We start from the raw sequence: 17638 nt of genomic DNA, 5'->3' as shown, positions 1-17638 counted from the left end.
CTTATGCAATGATGAGACTGATATGCAAGTTAGGTCAAAAGTCAACCCAACTGCCCTTTACATTATGAACAAGACAAGATAGACTATCAGTGTTTGAATTTATCAACATAACAAAGTTTTGACTCTTTATTATACTATAATGATACTTCCAAAAGCATCACAACAAAGAATTTCCACCACAATCACCACAATAAGGTTTTTGTTATACTGACTATATTTTAACTATTTCATCATTGTGTTGTATACAAACAAGGATGATTTGTCAGATGATGTTCTTTTAACCCATTTATATTCTATACCACCGTTATTCAGAAAAGTGAGGCAATCAGACAGAGATACACCTATTAAGAGACACCGATTCCCCAAACTCAGACCTTAGATAAATGGAATGGGATCAGGCTGGTGACACACTTTGACTGACAAAAAAGAATTTAAAGGTTCAAAAGCATTCTCTTTAGTGTCACTTTCTTTTTTTTTACCACAATGTTCAAAGTAAGACTGGTATGGAAAAACACTTTTTGTTCAATAAAATTTGTAATAAGGTCATTTCACTTGTGAAAGATTTGATTGTGACAATCCTGAACAACACACTCCACACATTTGGCACAAGTTACTGTTTGATGCTCTGGTTTGTTGTGGTTCTCTTCAAAATCATGTCCCAGAAAAAGATTTAACTTGGACTAAATGACATTGACTTTGGTTGTGGTTTATCAGGGTGCCCCTGCTCAGTGCTTCGCACAGTGATGTTGCTATCTGATTGGCCAGTGAGCATCGATACAAGCGAATTGGTCAACGTGCTAGCAATGGTAACTGGGCTACACAAAAAATGGAGCGTTGGCAAGGGTATGTACTCTACTGAGTGCGTGTTCTCATTTACAAAGTGTTCTGCATGTACCATCAACATGACAAAAAAGCTGGAGGAGATCCATCATCATAGTGAATTAGTTTCATGGCAGCATTAAAACGGCAGTTTGCTTCAAAAACAACCACATAAAAGAAGAATGTTCCACTTTGAAATATGGTGAGATGCTTCTGAAATTGAAGGAAGTTGTAGAAATGTGAACTTCTGACCACTGCATGAATCCTGCACATTTGAAGCATTACTGGAATGGGCTTAAACGTGCGATTGCATAATATATGAAGATAGGCAAGAACTTGCAGGAAAGAGGAACACCATCGTTACCCAAGCTAAAATACTGCTGAGATTGAGAGTGTGATCAGAGAAGTGACAGGTTCAGGCCACAGATAGCAACAGTATCGTAGCTCTCTTTAAAAACAAATTTCTTATCCACAGAAAATTTGCTTTAAAGGTCATCAGACCTGAATTCGGAATGAATTACCGCGAACACAACAAATGTGTTTTTCACTTCAGCACATAACTTTAAACAGATTTTGCAGGGGACAGTTTATTTCCATTCAATTAAACAATTTTCACACAATTCTGACATCATCCAGAAACCAAAAGAAGTATTGTAAAATGGTATGATAAAGTTATTTGACTGTCATATTGATGCATGTTAAAGGCATAAAAGTAAATATTTTGGTCAAAATGAGTGTGTAGCATGAATAACATAGTTTATTATTTCATCTCAGTTGCTTTCGACTCGGCCACTTGTGTTCCAGTAGAGCTTAACCCTTGCTTCATTTTCAGCTTCTGCTCTGCTTTCTGCTTCTGTACTGCTTTGAAGACCTGAGAGGAGAGACATCCATTACTAAGTGTTAGTGGTGACACCAAGCAACACCTTAAACGTGTTAGTGTGACATGAACATCCACAAGGTTGGAGAAAATCAGTTAGACACTTGATACGGTTCCACTGGAACACAATGATCATGTGAAAAGTTCTTTAACGGATCTTTAACATCATCATGCAGTGAACAGCCAAAAAACACCCCCAAAAAACAAAACAGAAAACCAAAAATTAAATTTGATAAATGGAAACAATCAAATGAATAGAATTAGTTGTTTGTTACCTTGATACAGAATGCCTTCTTGGCCAACCAGCGCCGGGTGGCTCGTCTGTAGTACTCTGGGGGAAAGGTGTAGGTGATGCCGAGTTGCTCACACACATTCTCGAAGGCATCGTATCGAACCAATCGAAGATTTTTCAAAAGCTTTTTCCTTCTGTCGATGGCCATGAGCATCCGCCTCTTGTTAGCTTTGTCCTGCAGAGAGAATGAAAAAAACAACAACTTTGAAAGTAAAAATGTTAATTCATTTACTGCAAATGGCCTTCACCATTAGTGTGTTTTCACCACTTCAGCAGTTTCAAAGAGCGTCACAATGTTTGTACTTGACTTCCATTGGGAGCAACTTGGACTTCAACGTCTTGCTCAAGGACACATTGATACGCGATCAGGGTGAAACAAGGAATTGACCCACAACCCTTGGGATGTCAACTGAGCCACAGCCGCCCAATGCCGCAGCTTAAAAAAACTTTCACATGTGATGCAAGCTGGAAACTTCAGAATGTGGTCACACTAAGCATGTTTTCAATTAATGCGGTGGAGAATGAGTAAACAGGATATCCTGTAGCGCATACACGCTTCACACCAGAGGAAACGAAGAGATGTGAGGAGATATATTAAAGCATGGTAATAGCTTTCTAAATAAAACATGCCCATGTAACAGGGCTCCTACCTTAGCTTACAAAACACCCAATAAATATATAATTAGCTTCTCTCCTTTGCTCACCTTATGATGTTTTTGCAGATGCTCCTGAAGATTTCGGATTCTTGTAGTCAGAATCGCCACTGAGAAGATTTAAAAGAGCAGTTTACTCATCATACAAGACATATGAGCTGTATCTTATGTGAGCGTACCACATCCTGTGTGAAAATTAATGAAAGGCCCCTGACCTTGAACCTCCACTGAGTGGCGATCGCTCTCATCCCTCTGAACTTTCCCAATCAGTTGTTCCGTTTTCAGCTGAAGCTTTTCACTCTGGCGACAGGAATAGTTAGTGCGATTGGTGCGGGAGATACTTTGTCATGACTACTTTTGGAATGACATTTATACAAGATTCAATCTGTCGAAAATGACAGAAAAAGTAACGCGTCAATTCATGAAGACTCACGTGACTCGCCAACTCCAGTGAGAGCAGTCGTTTGACAACATCATCTGTCCTGCACGGGAGCAAGAAAAACATAGATGAACGTACTGATGTGTAATCATTTCGTGATTCATTGAGAAAAGAAATGTGAATTTGATTTGCAGAGTACACATGGTGTGGATTTACGTTTGAGCAAGAGGTACAGCTGCGTAATCCTTCTTCAGTAACGTTGGTGGAAGATCACTCAGCTGGCTCTCAGGGCCTGGAAGAGAATATCTTGTTGAAAACAGGTGGACTTTTGAAAAGTAATGAAATATAGCCAGATCTTCACACTGTCCAACAAAGTACCTGTCTTCTTCTTCTTTGCAACTCGAGCATAATGCCTCACTGGTGGTGGAATGGCGAAGCTCCCTGCAACTAAAAAAAAAACAATGCATAGTTTCACATTTGCAAGAATGAAAGACAAAAACAAATAACTATCCAATGAAAAAGGGTATTTGTGATTGTACCCTCAAATATCCAAACTATCCTTTCAACACAACTGTAAAGATATACAAAGCTGCTTCAAAAATATATGCCCCTGCTCAATTCTTATCCAACTATTATCAAACAAAAGCATCTTGCATACATTCACAGACTGTAATGAGTTCTATAATACACAGACCATGAGGTTTGTTAAGTGATGTTTGATGGCAAAATGGCAAAATATCTGAGTCCTCACTATTAGTTTTCTCTACGTCTTTATCCAACTCTATACCATTACAATCAATTTAGAATCACAAATTATTCTTAAATGCATTTGTTTTGGACTGTGGGTGCAAAGTCAAATACACAAAGAAAACTCACGCAAACAGAGGGACAACAAGCAAACTGAACACATAAAGACCTTTGAGCCCAACACATCGTATTCTGAAGATATCTCATGCATCAAACCAACCTTAAATGTTTTACAACAAGCTTTCTATAGAGCACCAGTGTTTGTTTTCTTGATGAGAAATTTAAAGAAGATGTAGCTGATCGAAAGACTAGGTCTGTAGATCTGTGTGATTTTGGCAATTCTGAACCTCTGAGAAAAAACAGGACGACCCAAATATCGCAGGGTGGGAGGATGCTGGTTTTCGCAATTATGAAATCAACGTATGATCTCACTTCCTTAAGACAAAATGGCTGTATATTTCCATCACAAGTCAAGACAGAGATTTCAGTATAGATACACATGAAATCAACTCGTGCGCTGTATTCTACATTAAATGGATCAAGTTATTCAATAATACCTTGAATATCTGAAATACTTTAAGATGTTGGGATTATTCTCTGGTCACCAGTTGCAAATTTCATTCTGCACAATATGTTTGATATTGTAAGAATAGAAAAAAGATGTTATGACTATATGTTGATGATAAGTTTCTGACTTTAAAACTCAATTTTCAGCATTTGCCAAGGTGCTTTTAAAAGAAATGGTCAGAAGGCCAAAGCCAAAAAGTTGTTTCACGGAAAAACTGGTACATGTGTGACAATAAATAGGATGCTCCATCAAGAAAATGTAATACATCAAATCTAGCCAAGGAAACACATTTAATTATACATTAACATTATGACACAAGGCAATTCACAATGCTTCACAAGGGAATACATTAAAACAAAGTGATTAAGAAATGCATATTAAAGAAAGTAAGAACCTTATTTAGATGGAGGTAATAAAATAAGTAAAATAGATTGTTCAATTAAAAGTCTGAGCAAATAATTGTGTTTTGAAGGCTGATATAAAAGAAGCGAGTGTGTGAGCAGTCCTCTGGTGTTTAGGACGTTTGTTCCGCGGGTGAGGAGCATTTGAACTAAAAGCTACTTCACCTTGTTTGTTTCTGACTCTGAGAACACTTGGTAAACCTCTTCCTGAGGACCTGAGGGGTCTGGATGTTTCATATTCTACAGGTAAATCAGGCATGAGACCATTCAAAATTTAACAGACATGAAGTTCGATTTTGAAGTGGATCATTTGACACACAGGCGACCAATGGAAAGCTTAAAGCTCAGGTGTAATGTGCCAACTGCGAGGCTTTCTGGATGAGCTGCAGTTTTCTAACAGATATTTTACTGAAACCAGGACACACAGACTTTAAAATAAACCAGACTACTGAAATTAAATGCATAAACACGTGTATCTGTATCTTGTAGAGTAAGAAGTCATTTAATTCTTGATATTCCTCACGTGGCAGCAAGCTTTAATGTTGATATTGTCTTAATGTGGTTGTTGAATTTCAGATCTGAGTAATCGCGTGCACTTTAAATGGAAAGTTTTCAGACGGTGATGATATGATAAACTAGAAGACAGATGAAGGTTCAGATTAAGCAGAAGGAAGCTCAACACAAAAACATTTTTTAGACGCAATCAGCAACGCGTTTACGCATTAGACAATTTATCAAACCGCAAATCGCAGTTATCAGAAACAAACACAATAAACACACTGTTATATTTTGCAGCCGTTTGCACCCTAAAATTCACCAACAGTGCCCACTGGTGTTAGTGTCAGCTAACTCACAATACTCAACAGATACAGAGTGTCAGCAAGACATGGGTGGGCACTGTGGAGAAGGTTACGTTGGTATTTAGTCCACGGAGCTTCACATTGTGTCCTCCTCACACTCACCACGGCTCACCGACGGCCCGGTTAGCAGAGGTTTGACTGACAGCGCCGAGCTCACCGCGGAGCTCTCCCGCAGCACACAGCACGACGACCGCAGGACCGTCCTCAGGCCTATGCTGGTGAACATGGCGCACAGGTTTAAACAGCGCAGAAGAGATTAAATAGCCGAAAATATGACAGACAATCACACACGACCCCTACAGGAGGGACGCCATTTTGACCAGACCAAGCCAGTTGAGGAAGGAGCGACAGGACTTTACAAGATTGAGCAAACGATCCCAGAGTACATCGATGAGACCAATAAAACGAGACTTTTCTTTTTCATGATGCATTTTGAGCAAATTCTGCTGAGAAATCCCACATATAAAGAGTTAATGTATTTGTATAGACAGCAACAATATTTACCTTAATGTCTATTATCTGTATCTTAGCCGTTCCTTCCGTTTTATCAAAATTGCTACGTACACTTTCGTGACTTTATTTCTGTTATTTATGGTATAAAGCAATTTGCGATCTCTATCTATGAAAGGTGTTATATGGATGCATTTTTTCTTTCTTTCTTTCTTTCTTTCTTTCTTTCTTTCTTATAGGTGACATTTTTTGTTCTCAGCCTGAACCTTATGTCTAGTGTGTATTTTCTTGTCCCAGGTAAACTGGCTTTCACACATTCTGAGAAAAGGTGGAGGCCCTGGGAGAGCACACTGTTTGATTTTGGTCCAAAATATACAAAGCAAAAAAAACAAAACAACAACATGATTTTTATTGAATTTTATCAATTTGGAAAACTGCACGACATACAACAATCATTTCGAGGTGCTCGGTCTTGACTAAGAGTGGAGCACACCTTTTACACACTCACAAAAAAACCTGGATGGTTTAAATTCAGGGTTGGTAATAAAGCAGGTCCTATACTCCCTCGAAGTGGGAAACTTTAGTCTTGAAAATCTAACTTTGATGGATGTGATCATGTGTTGATTTTATAGCTCATCACACAGTGTGCAAACCTTTTTTTTTTCTGGTTGTATGCTGCATGTTTTCTCAACATTTCTAATGATCATTTTTGAGAATGGGAGTTTAGTTACCTGGATCTACTAAAGATATTAAACTTATAAGGGAGAAGGAATCTTGGGAAATATGAATCTGTTTCTCAAATCAATTCGTTTTTTTCTTGTGGTCATTTCTCTTTTATAGGTAAAAAAAAAAAAAATTAATTAATAAATAACACATAACTAAATGTTTCCTGGCCATCAGATTTTTTTGGGGCGATTTGTTTTCTTGAATTGTAAACCAGAATTATTCATACACTCAACTGATAGAACCACAGATAACACCTTTAACATCAAACTCAATTATAGAGTTGATAGTGAAAGGCCCTAAGTTATCACAAAACAACAACAACAACAACAACACTACAATTTCCATTTGAACTTTTCTTAATTATCTCAAGATGAGATTGCAGATGCAGGATTTGTTTTGCCGGAGTTTCTTGAATTCGTTTGGTCTGGGCTTACTTAATTTATTCATAGAAATAACATTAGTTCTGAGTTGAATGTTCATTTCAAATAAAAATAAAATCTTGTCCAAACAAATCTGTTGGAAAAAAAAGTTTATTTTCTAAAAATATGACATATCTACAATTTGTGGTACAGACAAAGCATAGCTATCATAGAGATTAAATGTCAAAGTGATTTCAGTGCTAAATCTGGCTTACATTTACAGCGGTATGCTTCATTTAATCAGAGTAAACTGATCATATAAACATCACGTGAAGCAGTTGCTCTCATAATCAACAAAGAACTTTCAATCATTTTGAATATCATTCATGGCTAATGCTCGAAGAAAAGGAAAGTCATCCCAAACAACGAATGGATCTGCTCCTTCCTCAGGTGCACCGTCATGGCTTGGTCCGAAAAAACACTGCTCCACCGACATGCCATCCATCACCATATTCTGGTAACACTTTGGACTGAAGGATTCTTGTCTCTCTAAGAGAGGCTGTGTGGATTCAGAGCGCAGGTACATGGGAGGCTCTTTGGGTGTTGGGCTGTTGCTCGGACCGGAGAAGATCACTGTGGCATAAGGGACGGAGTCGCTGTTTGAACCAGAGTATCCAGGAATGAATGGGGAACCACAGATAGACTCTCCCAGGTCACTGGTGTCCTCTGCACTGTTCGACCAAAGGTCCTCCTCTTTGTTTTGCTTCATAGGAAGATCCAGAAAACTGAGGTGGGACAAGTAGACTAAATTTGGTTCCTTATCGTCATAGCCAAGATAGGTGTTCTGGAAAACAAAGGAAACATTGTTGTTTTTAATATTTTACATTCTGTGACTTGGGTAAGAAATGTTCATTCTGTTCTATTTCATTAATTCATCATTAGATCACTTTGGTATAGTAGGATGAGTAAACATCCAATATAAACAAAGTACTGCTGATTCAGAACTTTCATTCGGCAAATACAAAATCTATTTTACTGGTTGAGATTAGATTTACATGTAAAATGTGCAAAAAAATAAAAATAAAGCTTTAATCTAAAACCTATGCAACAGTTTCAAACGTGGATGGCAAACCTGCGTTGACTCTGATGTCCATTGTGTAATACTGCTGTTTGCTGGATCTGGAACATTTGGCCACAAATGCCTCTTCAGCCTTGAAGTAAAATAATAGAAAACATCTTGAGAAGGAGCATTATTAAAGCTGCTCACCTTTAGACAGTGTGGTCATAATTTTACCTTTTGTGTTTCGAGAAACAACTCAGGACAGAGAAAATGATCAGCAAAGAGAGGCCAACGCCTGTTGCAATTACAATCATAATAATGGTAACTGCATCTGAGAAAGAAAAAAAAACCCAGCATTGAGAGAATTCCGTATCTGATGTGGGGATACAGTCTGAATAATAACAACAAAAACAACAATTAAATTCATACTAACCAAAGGGTTCTGTTTTAAAATGAATTGTTGATCCATTCATGCTCCCACCAAATGTGTTAACCATCATGAAAGCTTCATACAGTGACACTGTGTCAAGGTCTTGAAGGACAACCTTCCTCTCAGCAGGATCCACATATACAACTTCAAGAAGAGGAGACATTAAAGAACATAAAGTACATCAAAGTGGTTCAGCAGTATAAAATATGGCTATTTAACATACTGTTAATGGGTCCTTTTTCATTCCAGTAGAATATTTTGTAACTCTGTATGATCCCATTCCTTTGGTCCAATGGTATTTCATCCCATGTAAGCTCAATGTGTGAACCCCATGTCTTCTTTATTTGTACTTCAGGAACCATTGATGGCGCTATATTAAGAAAAAGACCACACAAAATTATCATTACAATTACACAGAAGTATAAAATTACAACATCCAAGGTCATTTCAAAGGATTATAATACAATGGAAATGTTTTGTCATTATTCCATTCATATTCTGAACATTCTATATCCCATGTTGTATATAATAGCTATGATATCTAAACTAAGATACTTAAATAATTTTTTGTTTTGTTCTTTATTTGAACCCGAAAGTCATGAACATTCAATACAGAATAAAGTAAGACATTACATACAGTGATTACCACAATTGCAACCTCACAAATATTTAATATTTTTAGGTTGTATCTTATAAATTTATAAATAACTGACAAGAAGGGACATTTTCAATGATATTCTTATTTGTATAGATGCAGCTAAAAGAATCCATCTCATGTCTTCTGTCCTCCAGTGGACAAAAAAAAAAGGTTTTATTCCTTCCACAAGAGGGCATTATTCCATCACGTATCAGCTGCTTCCTGGTAGTTTGCACAGTATATTTCTGGAGCTCCTGTTCCAAATCTTTTCTCACTTCTTTAAAGTTAAGGCGGCCTGACTCTCACACCTCTGCTTGCTCTTTGTGTGATCCTCCTCTTGTCTTTGGTGACTTACCCTTTTGTCTCAAGTAGGCATTAACAGTCTGAGGAAGGCCTATCCCATCCTTAAACCTAGGATATACCGAGATCCCGTAGGGCTTGTAGGGCTCAAAGCTGCCTATTGATGAGAGTGAAGAGGTTAGAGTGGATCAGGGCCCACAAGCTCCAAACAGTGAGTACTAGAGGGTTGTGCGCAGGAAACAGACAACGCTGCACGAAAGTGACTGTTTGAATTTCTGTTGTAAGGGATGATGAGACGATTTGGGAAAACCAAATGAAATAAAAAGGAAATAAGAACTGCACAGATCTTAAATTATGTAATACAAATACTGGAAAACACACCTGTTAGGAGAAGGCTGGATTGCGTTTTGCCAGCAGTTTCAAACCGGATGTAAGAGAGGTCTGTTTCCAGCAAAGGTCTCCATTCAACGACATAACCCATGAGATCAGGAGTAACTGCAGTTTTCCACTGGACCTGTAATGAACTGTCATCCTGAGGAACAGCTGCGAGGTACAATATTGCTTCACGATCTGCAGACAGAAAAGCACATTGTGCATGTTTATCAGTACTCTATATTAAATACTCTTAGAAGAAACTACTTCACTGATGTTGTTTTACCTTTATGATGGCGAATCCGCACTTCAGTGGGGGAGGATTTCCCTGCTGAGTTTACTGCAGTCAGATATACTTTCTTTGCTCTCCTGGGAAGCTGCAATGTACAGTGATTTCCTCTTGTAAAGCACACCATTCCCTTTTCAGCGGACTGTTTTTGTATGGAGACGATATATGACACACTTTGGCCATTGGCACGGAATTGTTTTGATGGCTAAAACAGTGGAAAGGAAAACAAATGTGAGAAGGCAGACCTCACACCGCCGCAGAGCGACAAGAGGAAGTACATCAGTGTACGACAGGTGTCAAACAACGCATGTTTACCTTCCAAAACAAGTGTATGTTGAGTTGTTTGGGCATGTTTTCCCTCGATACCTTCATCCATGAGTCAAGGTGTCCAGTGGGCGCTGAAAAGAAAGCGATGGGTGTCAGCATGGCAGCTTGTCAAACGCCTGCACTTCTCTCTCTTCACAAAGTAAAACTTTCCTATACAAGACAGGTCTATGGATTCACTGCCAGAGTGCACGACAAAACCCAATACATCAATTCAGCCTGCGCTATAGAGCAAAGCAATGGGAGATGCAGAACATGACATTAGTATTTATTGAAAAGACCAGGAAATGGAAGAAAAGGCAATAGATTGGAAAATGTTAGAGAGACTGATTGTGTCACTTTTAATTGATGTGGGCCCTACCGCTCTCCAAGGTGACTCCAGACTGGCTGCTGCTCCACTCACTCCAGGGGCTCTGCTGGAATCGGACTCTAATCTGAGCGAAATACTGAGTCCAGTGAAGGAGTCGACACTGGTCCATATGCCTTGATGGTCTGACATTATTCACAGCGATCTAATACAAACAATATGAATTTGAATCAATATACAGTACATTTACTCTGTAAACTTTAGCTCCTGATACACAACATTAGGCAGGGGAATGACTTGAACTCACTGCTTCACCCCACTCCCTGCTGTCAGCAGTCTTGAGTCGGACTTCAATGTTCAGACGTTGATCGCGCATCCAGGTCTGGTGCCGGGACAAACACCAGCTCAGCCTCAGGCAGCCGTACCTTTTAGGTACCACTTGGATCTTCACAATCTTGGGAGGGTCAAACTTGGCTGAAATAAAACAATCAAAATAAAACAAGGCTCAGTAATGGGGATTTGATAAGATTTTGGGTTTTTTTGTCTGTTATATACAACAAACAGAAGATATGATCAACAAATATCTAATGTTAGTTCATGTACTGATTAGAACTGTGGTATTCATCAGAGTCACTGTTGGAGCCATTTTTATAGAGTTGCGGTGGTCAACTAGAACAGGGGTGATTTGACATACCAAGTTGCTCAGCAGGTGTATGCAAAAAGGCATAATGGCTCATTGTCTATGGAAGCTATGTGACCTTTTTAAAATATTGTTTTTGTTGTGTATATCATGGGAAACTAAATTGCTATGCATACCCAGTTGATGTTTTGGCTTGACATTTCTTTATTAGTGGGTTCATAGAAACACATAAAGTAAATAATGTGGACACATTATAGATGTGCTTTCTTTTTTTTCTTTTTTTTTTAAAGAAAGACATTTTAGGAGGAAAAATGCTTTTGTCAAAATCAACAATTCCCACAACTCCATAAGATGTTCACCTTCTTCTACTTTTAGAAAATTATAAAAGATGTGTGACCCACTTTTAACTTGCTCCACCAATCCCAAAAATGGTGAGCTACAAAATACATATTTATCCATTTTTATGTAATTTACAGTGTAAATTAAATGAATTTACAGTTTCACACATGAGGGCCTGGTGTCACACATCTGACTGTCTCTGTGTTTGACCTGTGATGGGGCCTTTGCACAGAGTCGGCTGGGATCAGCTGCCATAAACCTGAGATATAGAAAGTGGCATAAATAATAGATTAGTAGTTTCTCACATATATGTTGTTTCTGGGGAACTGTGAAGTAGTGTCAGTTTGAAAAGTTAGTGTTTACTTCCTGTTTCCCAAAACCACACAAAAGGTTGTTTAATTTACATAAATGATTCAACAGTTTTTGAAGAGTCTAAATATATTCCTCCAAAATAGCACCAACTGTTGATGAGTCACAGTCTGAGTAAGCTGTTAGTTTCTCAAAAGCATGACAATCAGCCCTGTGACGAAGGATTTGGGTCAAACTGAGCCATGGAAGCATAAGAAAACACTAAATGGTCAGGAATTGTTCATTTAAAGACCAATCGGATGTCAACAGAAACAATTATTGATGTCTCACCTGCACTAATAGGCTCCAAAGTAATCGGTGATGAGGTTGCCTCTCCAAGGTCATTCACACACCTGATATATACACTCATTTCAAAGAAGAGGACAAAGTCTGAGCGAGGGATGTTGAGGTGATGGACTCCTGCAGGCAGTGTGTAAGTATAGGTCTTGTTTGAATCCCTGAAATAATGAAATCACAGTGTGGGAAACACTGTTTTGCAACGTGACAGACATATTTTGCAAATGTCACACAGAAATGATGTTATTGCAACTGTTTCCCAGTTGCAGTATTACCATATCTCCGTGTGGAGGGTGTATTTGGTGAGCAGATGTGTTTCCCGTTGTCCGGCATCCCAGTTACAGGTCAGGGTGTTGGGAGTGGTGAGGTTCGTCTGACAGCTGAGGTTTTGTGGTGCTTGTGGTGGATCTAATGATATATAAAAAAAAAACATGGTTTATTTTTCTCAATGTATCATTTTCTTTGGAACCTTTGGAACCTTCAGTATAAAGTCAACAGACTTTATACTGCAGTATTTGGTAGTTGATTGAAAATTGTATGAATAATTGCAATTAATATATGTAGTAAATTTGGATTTCATAAGTATTGACCCAAGATGCCAAATTTGGTTCAGCAGAGGTCTCATCTTTAGATTAGTGGCATGTAAAAGTGTGAGAAAGTAATCAAACAGCTTAAAGAAAGAGTCAGTAGCAAGAAAATATGTGGATCATGGTAATGCGATTTCCTAGCATTGTTTTTTTCTTCTTTTAATTTTTGAGAAGAAACCACAATTTATCTTTAGACACACATAGTTGGAATTGAGTTAATTGTTATTGTCATGGAGAACAATTCAAATGATAAATTAAGCTTTAGTGCACAACTTCAGTGCACAACTGTATATGAATCAGCTGTAACTGTGAGATCACAGTTACAACTGATTCATTCTAAGATTTGCTGGACATTTGAGCATCCAACTCGCTCGTGCAGACTTATGTCTTTCATTGTGCTTATGGATTTACAATAATATGGTATAACAATGACAGTTGTATTATTGTCAACAACTGTCATGGTTATTTCATAATTTGTTGTTTAAAACTTAAGCGTCGAAACATTTCCACATTTTACTGAACAGGCAAACATGCAGAAGGACTTGAAATGGTTCTCACATCCAGCTCGGAGCTCAACACCAGCGACGACTTGAGGAGGAGAGCCCTGGATGCTGCAGGTGAGGAAAGCCCTGGTGTGATTGAAGCTCGATATAACAGCCTTGGACACCCTGCCGCTCATATTGGCCACAGGGCTGCTGGGAACTAGGCGATCACCAAGGTGCCACTCTGTATGGACGGCTTGTCCAATGGCCAGAGGGCAATCCTCACTAATAACGCAGGTGGCTGTGATGGGTGATCCTATGGGCACCACTGAGCTGGACGTCAGGAGCTTTGCACATGGCCGTATGTTATTCTCTGTAAAAGCATGAATGAATGAATGAATGGCTGGATGGATGGATGAATGCCTGAACAAACAAATCAACAAAGAATCAAAATGTGGTTAAGAATTTACCTGAGGGACACCACCGTTAAATAATGTAAATAATAATATTTTGATAGAAAAGAAATGCACTGAAAAATAAAACCTGACAATTATTTCATTAAAACAAAATTTCTATTTTAAGTGTGCTGGAAACCAGTCAAGAATATAAACCAGATGTTATTGCATAGATGATGGATTATACATACAAAGACTTCCTTAAGCATTAAACTAGCACAATAAAGGTTATGCTATTTTTTTGACGATAGAGCACGACGTCATTAGACCATAAAGTGTGAAAATCTTTTAAAAGTTTGGCATTGAACCATTAAAAGATTTCTACTTGGGCTTATCCTCCCACACCTTGAAATCCCCTAAAATACACACATTTTGAAGAGGATACTAAATTTGTGTCACAAATTTGTCATTGTCCCGAGTCTTCAATACAAAAGAAAGAAAGGTGTAATGAAAACTGTGCAGGTATTTCCATCAGTGCTGTGACTGCTTCCTGAGAGCAACACTCACCACTCTCTGCTCCATTCACAAAAATCCCCAGCATGATAATCGCAGACACCCATGAGGATATCATGATGACACAACCTGTTAGACAGTCAAAAACAAACTATTTCATTTCAAAATTACAAACTATGATGCACAATCAGAACATTTGAATTGCCATTTGTTTCCAAGAAATGTAACAGCTTTGTGCGAGAGAGGAATTTAGAATTATGATGTCTGTCGCTTCAAAAGACATCATCAGCGTGGTTGTTTCAAGTGTTTGGATGAGATCTACATAATATTTCAGGATAGACAGTTTGCATTTGATGCTTCCTGGAAGACTAACAGTGAAACTTGTCGCACTGTGTGTTTGAAGAGTACAGTGAGAACAAATCCAAAAACTGACACTGGACACACTCAGGAATAATCAAACTCCCCATCTATAGCAGCTTGGGTCCATATTTTATGTCGTAAGATCACACAGAGGGACGTGTCAGCACATAGCAATGCAAGCTGATGGGAAATGAAAGACAATTCTCTTTAGATGGACCATAATCGGGGGTTTTGTTTTCCTTTTTACATTTTTTTCAATTAGTAGACGAGAACTCCTCTGAGGGAGCAGGGAAATTGCAGTTGCCAGTTGTTTGACGGCAACTCGCCTTGCTGGGCATGCGCTCCATCGTTGATTGGCCATGTATAATGAGCGGTGGATGGGAGCTCATGGGCCCAACAGATGGAAGCAATTCTCAAACATATTGTACTTCTGATATTAAGTCAACAACCTGCTACTTAAATTTCAGACTCAATTGGGATTTCACATTACCAGCACAGGTGTGAGGAAACTTGAAATGAGTTTTGAAAGCTGGGGTTTGGAGAATACTCACCATTACACGAGCATGGGAGTTTATAATTCACAGAATTCAGGCCGCTTGCTCACAAAGCACCAATCAACAAAATGTTGACATGCCTTCAGAGCAGGACTGCGTCTCCCTGTGCTGTGTGGAAACAAAGATAGTTTAAAAGATGTTGAAACAATTGATTTGTTCAGTAACAGTAAAAAAATGAAAGTTGTGTATTATAAAGCACTTGAAAGAAAAAGGCCACCTGCATAACTGCACAAAGCATTCAAAATGCCATTTTGTTCTTTTAGCACTTATGTCCTGGGGGTACTTTGACTTTTGTGCTGACTGGGATATTTTCCCAGCAACTTAAATAAAGTGGGTGTCGAAGAAAGTAATATACATTTTATATGGAACATATTTGGGGGTTGGGAACGGAGTGGCATTTACCTAAATGAGCTATTCTTTATAATTCTTTCAAAAGAAATCACAAGAAAACTGTAGGGTGCTGTAGTGGTGTAGTGGCTAGCACCCTCGCCTCACAGTGAAAATGTCCCCAGTTGTTTTGTGTTGGATGAGCTCTGGCTCCATCTGACTGTGACTCCAAATTGGATGCAGCTGTATAAAAGATGGATGAGTGATACAAATGGAATAAGTGGAGTGATTCAGAAAAGCTTGTGCTTGGAAGCTAGACGTTGATGTACATCCTGCTTAAAATTTGTGCCAAATCAAAAGTGTATCATGATAAAATAAGGGTTAGCAAGAGTAGTAGTTTTAATGAACTTTACATTTATATATTAATAAATAGTGATTAGATGGCCTGCAAGTGAATTTTACCAACAGCAGGTTCCGCCTCCCCTGGAGTGGAGTTCAGTCCCGGAGATGTGCAGGTGAGATGAGTTGTTTGAACAGAGGGAGCGTGTTGTCTTATGTGGAGTAAGCAACTCCTTCAGATAAGGAGGAATGTTTCCATGGAGCCAATAAAGGGTGGTGAGACAGATTTTGCCCTGTATTTTAGCAAGAATTGAAAGTGGAGGGAATGCAGGGTGGATGTAATGTGGTCATTTTTACGAACTACCCCTGAAAGGAGCTACTGAAAGATGATGACGAACATAATCACAGTGATAAAATGACCTGTGGGACGAAACCATGCATGTAAAAGATCCAACAGCTTGTGTAAAGGCAGATTTCTGAACAACATGAAACCTCTCGCAGGGTTCATACTGTTCATTCTATTCACTATAGATCCAAACAGCTGTTAACAGTTTTTTTTTGTATTGTGGAAACACAAAAGTCTAATTTTGTGTGGCATGTGAGTTTAGAATTAACTATAGTTGAGTTTCAGTCTTGACAAGCATAAGCCCCATTTTAATTCATTTTTACAATGAATTATGATGAATTATGATTATGCTGGTGGTGAAAGCTTCAATTGCAATGCAGGGGAGATGCATTTTAAGTAAACATTGAGGTTTTTTCCTACCTTTCCCCAAACACACTACACACTAGGCATGTATGCCTTGTGAAGCAACAACTCACACATGATCTTTAGAGACGACACTGATATTTCCCTTATGAAAATATATGAGACACATGCACTGGCTCCCTTTGTCTAAAGTTAACTGGGATTAAGCCCTCTGCAAACTTAACATGAATAAATCCATGTATAGAAGATGGATTGATGTCATGTGACACATTTCATATCAAACTCAGGTGCAGCTACACATTGCAGAACAACATTAAATAGTCACATTAATGAGACCTGGCTACATAATTGGGATGCTCACTTGTGGTTGGCAATTTGTTTGATCCATTTCATAATACATAATAGTTTATTGGCAAGGTGATAAATTAAAAATAACAAAAAAAGGTAGTTCTTTGCAACTTTGGTCCTTAGTACATGTATAATTTTTAAATGTATACGAGGTAGTTTGTCCTTCCATAACAATTTTGATAAACAACATTCAAGAGAGTTAAACCAGGTTTTTGGAGATTTTGTTGGGATCATTAAGAGGATGTAATTGATTTAGGGTAAGACCATTTTCTTCTAAACCATTTTAGAAGATGGATGGTTGCACATTTGACTTTTACACCGCTGTTAAACAATTAAGAGACATCCTGCTTCTCCACAAATAGTTTAACCTTTCATATTGCACTTCACGACAGCAACTTATCAACAAACAATGAGCTTCAATAATCCCTCACAATCCACCTCTAATTAGATGCATCAAGTATCATAAATCTCCTCTTTTTCACTACAGCAGATCAATCTCACAATTCATTACTTTGTGACACCAATAACTCTAACAGATAACATCATTAAA

General features: G+C 38.3%; 2 protein-coding genes across 2 annotated transcripts; both read right to left on the bottom strand.

The window, feature by feature from the left end:
* Positions 1–1400: 1400 nt before the first annotated feature.
* Positions 1401–5910, bottom strand: mrps15 (mitochondrial ribosomal protein S15). The gene is made up of 8 exons (XM_080501492.1): positions 5699–5910; positions 3399–3467; positions 3237–3312; positions 3075–3123; positions 2857–2941; positions 2693–2751; positions 1972–2163; positions 1401–1690 (listed from the first exon to the last, which is right to left on the bottom strand). Exons 1-8 carry the CDS (start codon positions 5820–5822, stop codon positions 1580–1582), a joined length of 765 nt encoding a protein of 254 aa, XP_080357618.1. The 5' UTR covers positions 5823–5910; the 3' UTR covers positions 1401–1579.
* Positions 5911–7344: 1434 nt separating this feature from the next.
* Positions 7345–15465, bottom strand: LOC308133934 (granulocyte colony-stimulating factor receptor-like). The gene is made up of 16 exons (XM_080501493.1): positions 15363–15465; positions 14506–14580; positions 13620–13916; positions 12750–12882; positions 12469–12635; positions 11158–11324; positions 10905–11055; positions 10535–10617; positions 10217–10424; positions 9940–10128; positions 9614–9715; positions 8845–8991; positions 8625–8765; positions 8426–8522; positions 8264–8342; positions 7345–7975 (listed from the first exon to the last, which is right to left on the bottom strand). The coding sequence occupies exons 2-16, from the start codon at positions 14567–14569 to the stop codon at positions 7496–7498; spliced, it is 2505 nt and encodes an 834-aa protein (XP_080357619.1). The 5' UTR covers positions 14570–14580; positions 15363–15465; the 3' UTR covers positions 7345–7495.
* Positions 15466–17638: the final 2173 nt, after the last annotated feature.

This window comes from Blennius ocellaris (genome assembly GCF_963422515.1).
Source record: "Blennius ocellaris genome assembly, chromosome: 8".
Lineage (NCBI taxonomy): Eukaryota > Metazoa > Chordata > Actinopteri > Blenniiformes > Blenniidae > Blennius > Blennius ocellaris.
This window is presented reverse-complemented; position numbering and strand designations above follow the sequence as displayed.

Bases quoted from the DNA above. Each gene is read 5' to 3' on its own strand.
- mrps15 (XM_080501492.1), bottom strand. From the start codon at position 5,822: ATGTTCACCAGCATAGGCCTGAGGACGGTCCTGCGGTCGTCGTGCTGT. The intron at 3,124-3,236 runs GTAAATCCACAC...GCTCCCGTGCAG, and splicing joins GCTGTACCTCTTGCTCAAAC to GACAGATGATGTTGTCAAAC. The intron at 2,164-2,692 runs GTGAGCAAAGGA...TTCTCTCTGCAG, and splicing joins ATCTGCAAAAACATCATAAG to GACAAAGCTAACAAGAGGCG.
- LOC308133934 (XM_080501493.1), bottom strand. From the start codon at position 14,569: ATGATATCCTCATGGGTGTCTGCGATTATCATGCTGGGGATTTTTGTG. The intron at 11,325-12,468 runs GTGAGACATCAA...GTTTTATTTCAG, and splicing joins TTTGGAGCCTATTAGTGCAG to CCAAGTTTGACCCTCCCAAG. The intron at 10,425-10,534 runs GTAAACATGCGT...CCACTGTTTTAG, and splicing joins ACATACACTTGTTTTGGAAG to CCATCAAAACAATTCCGTGC.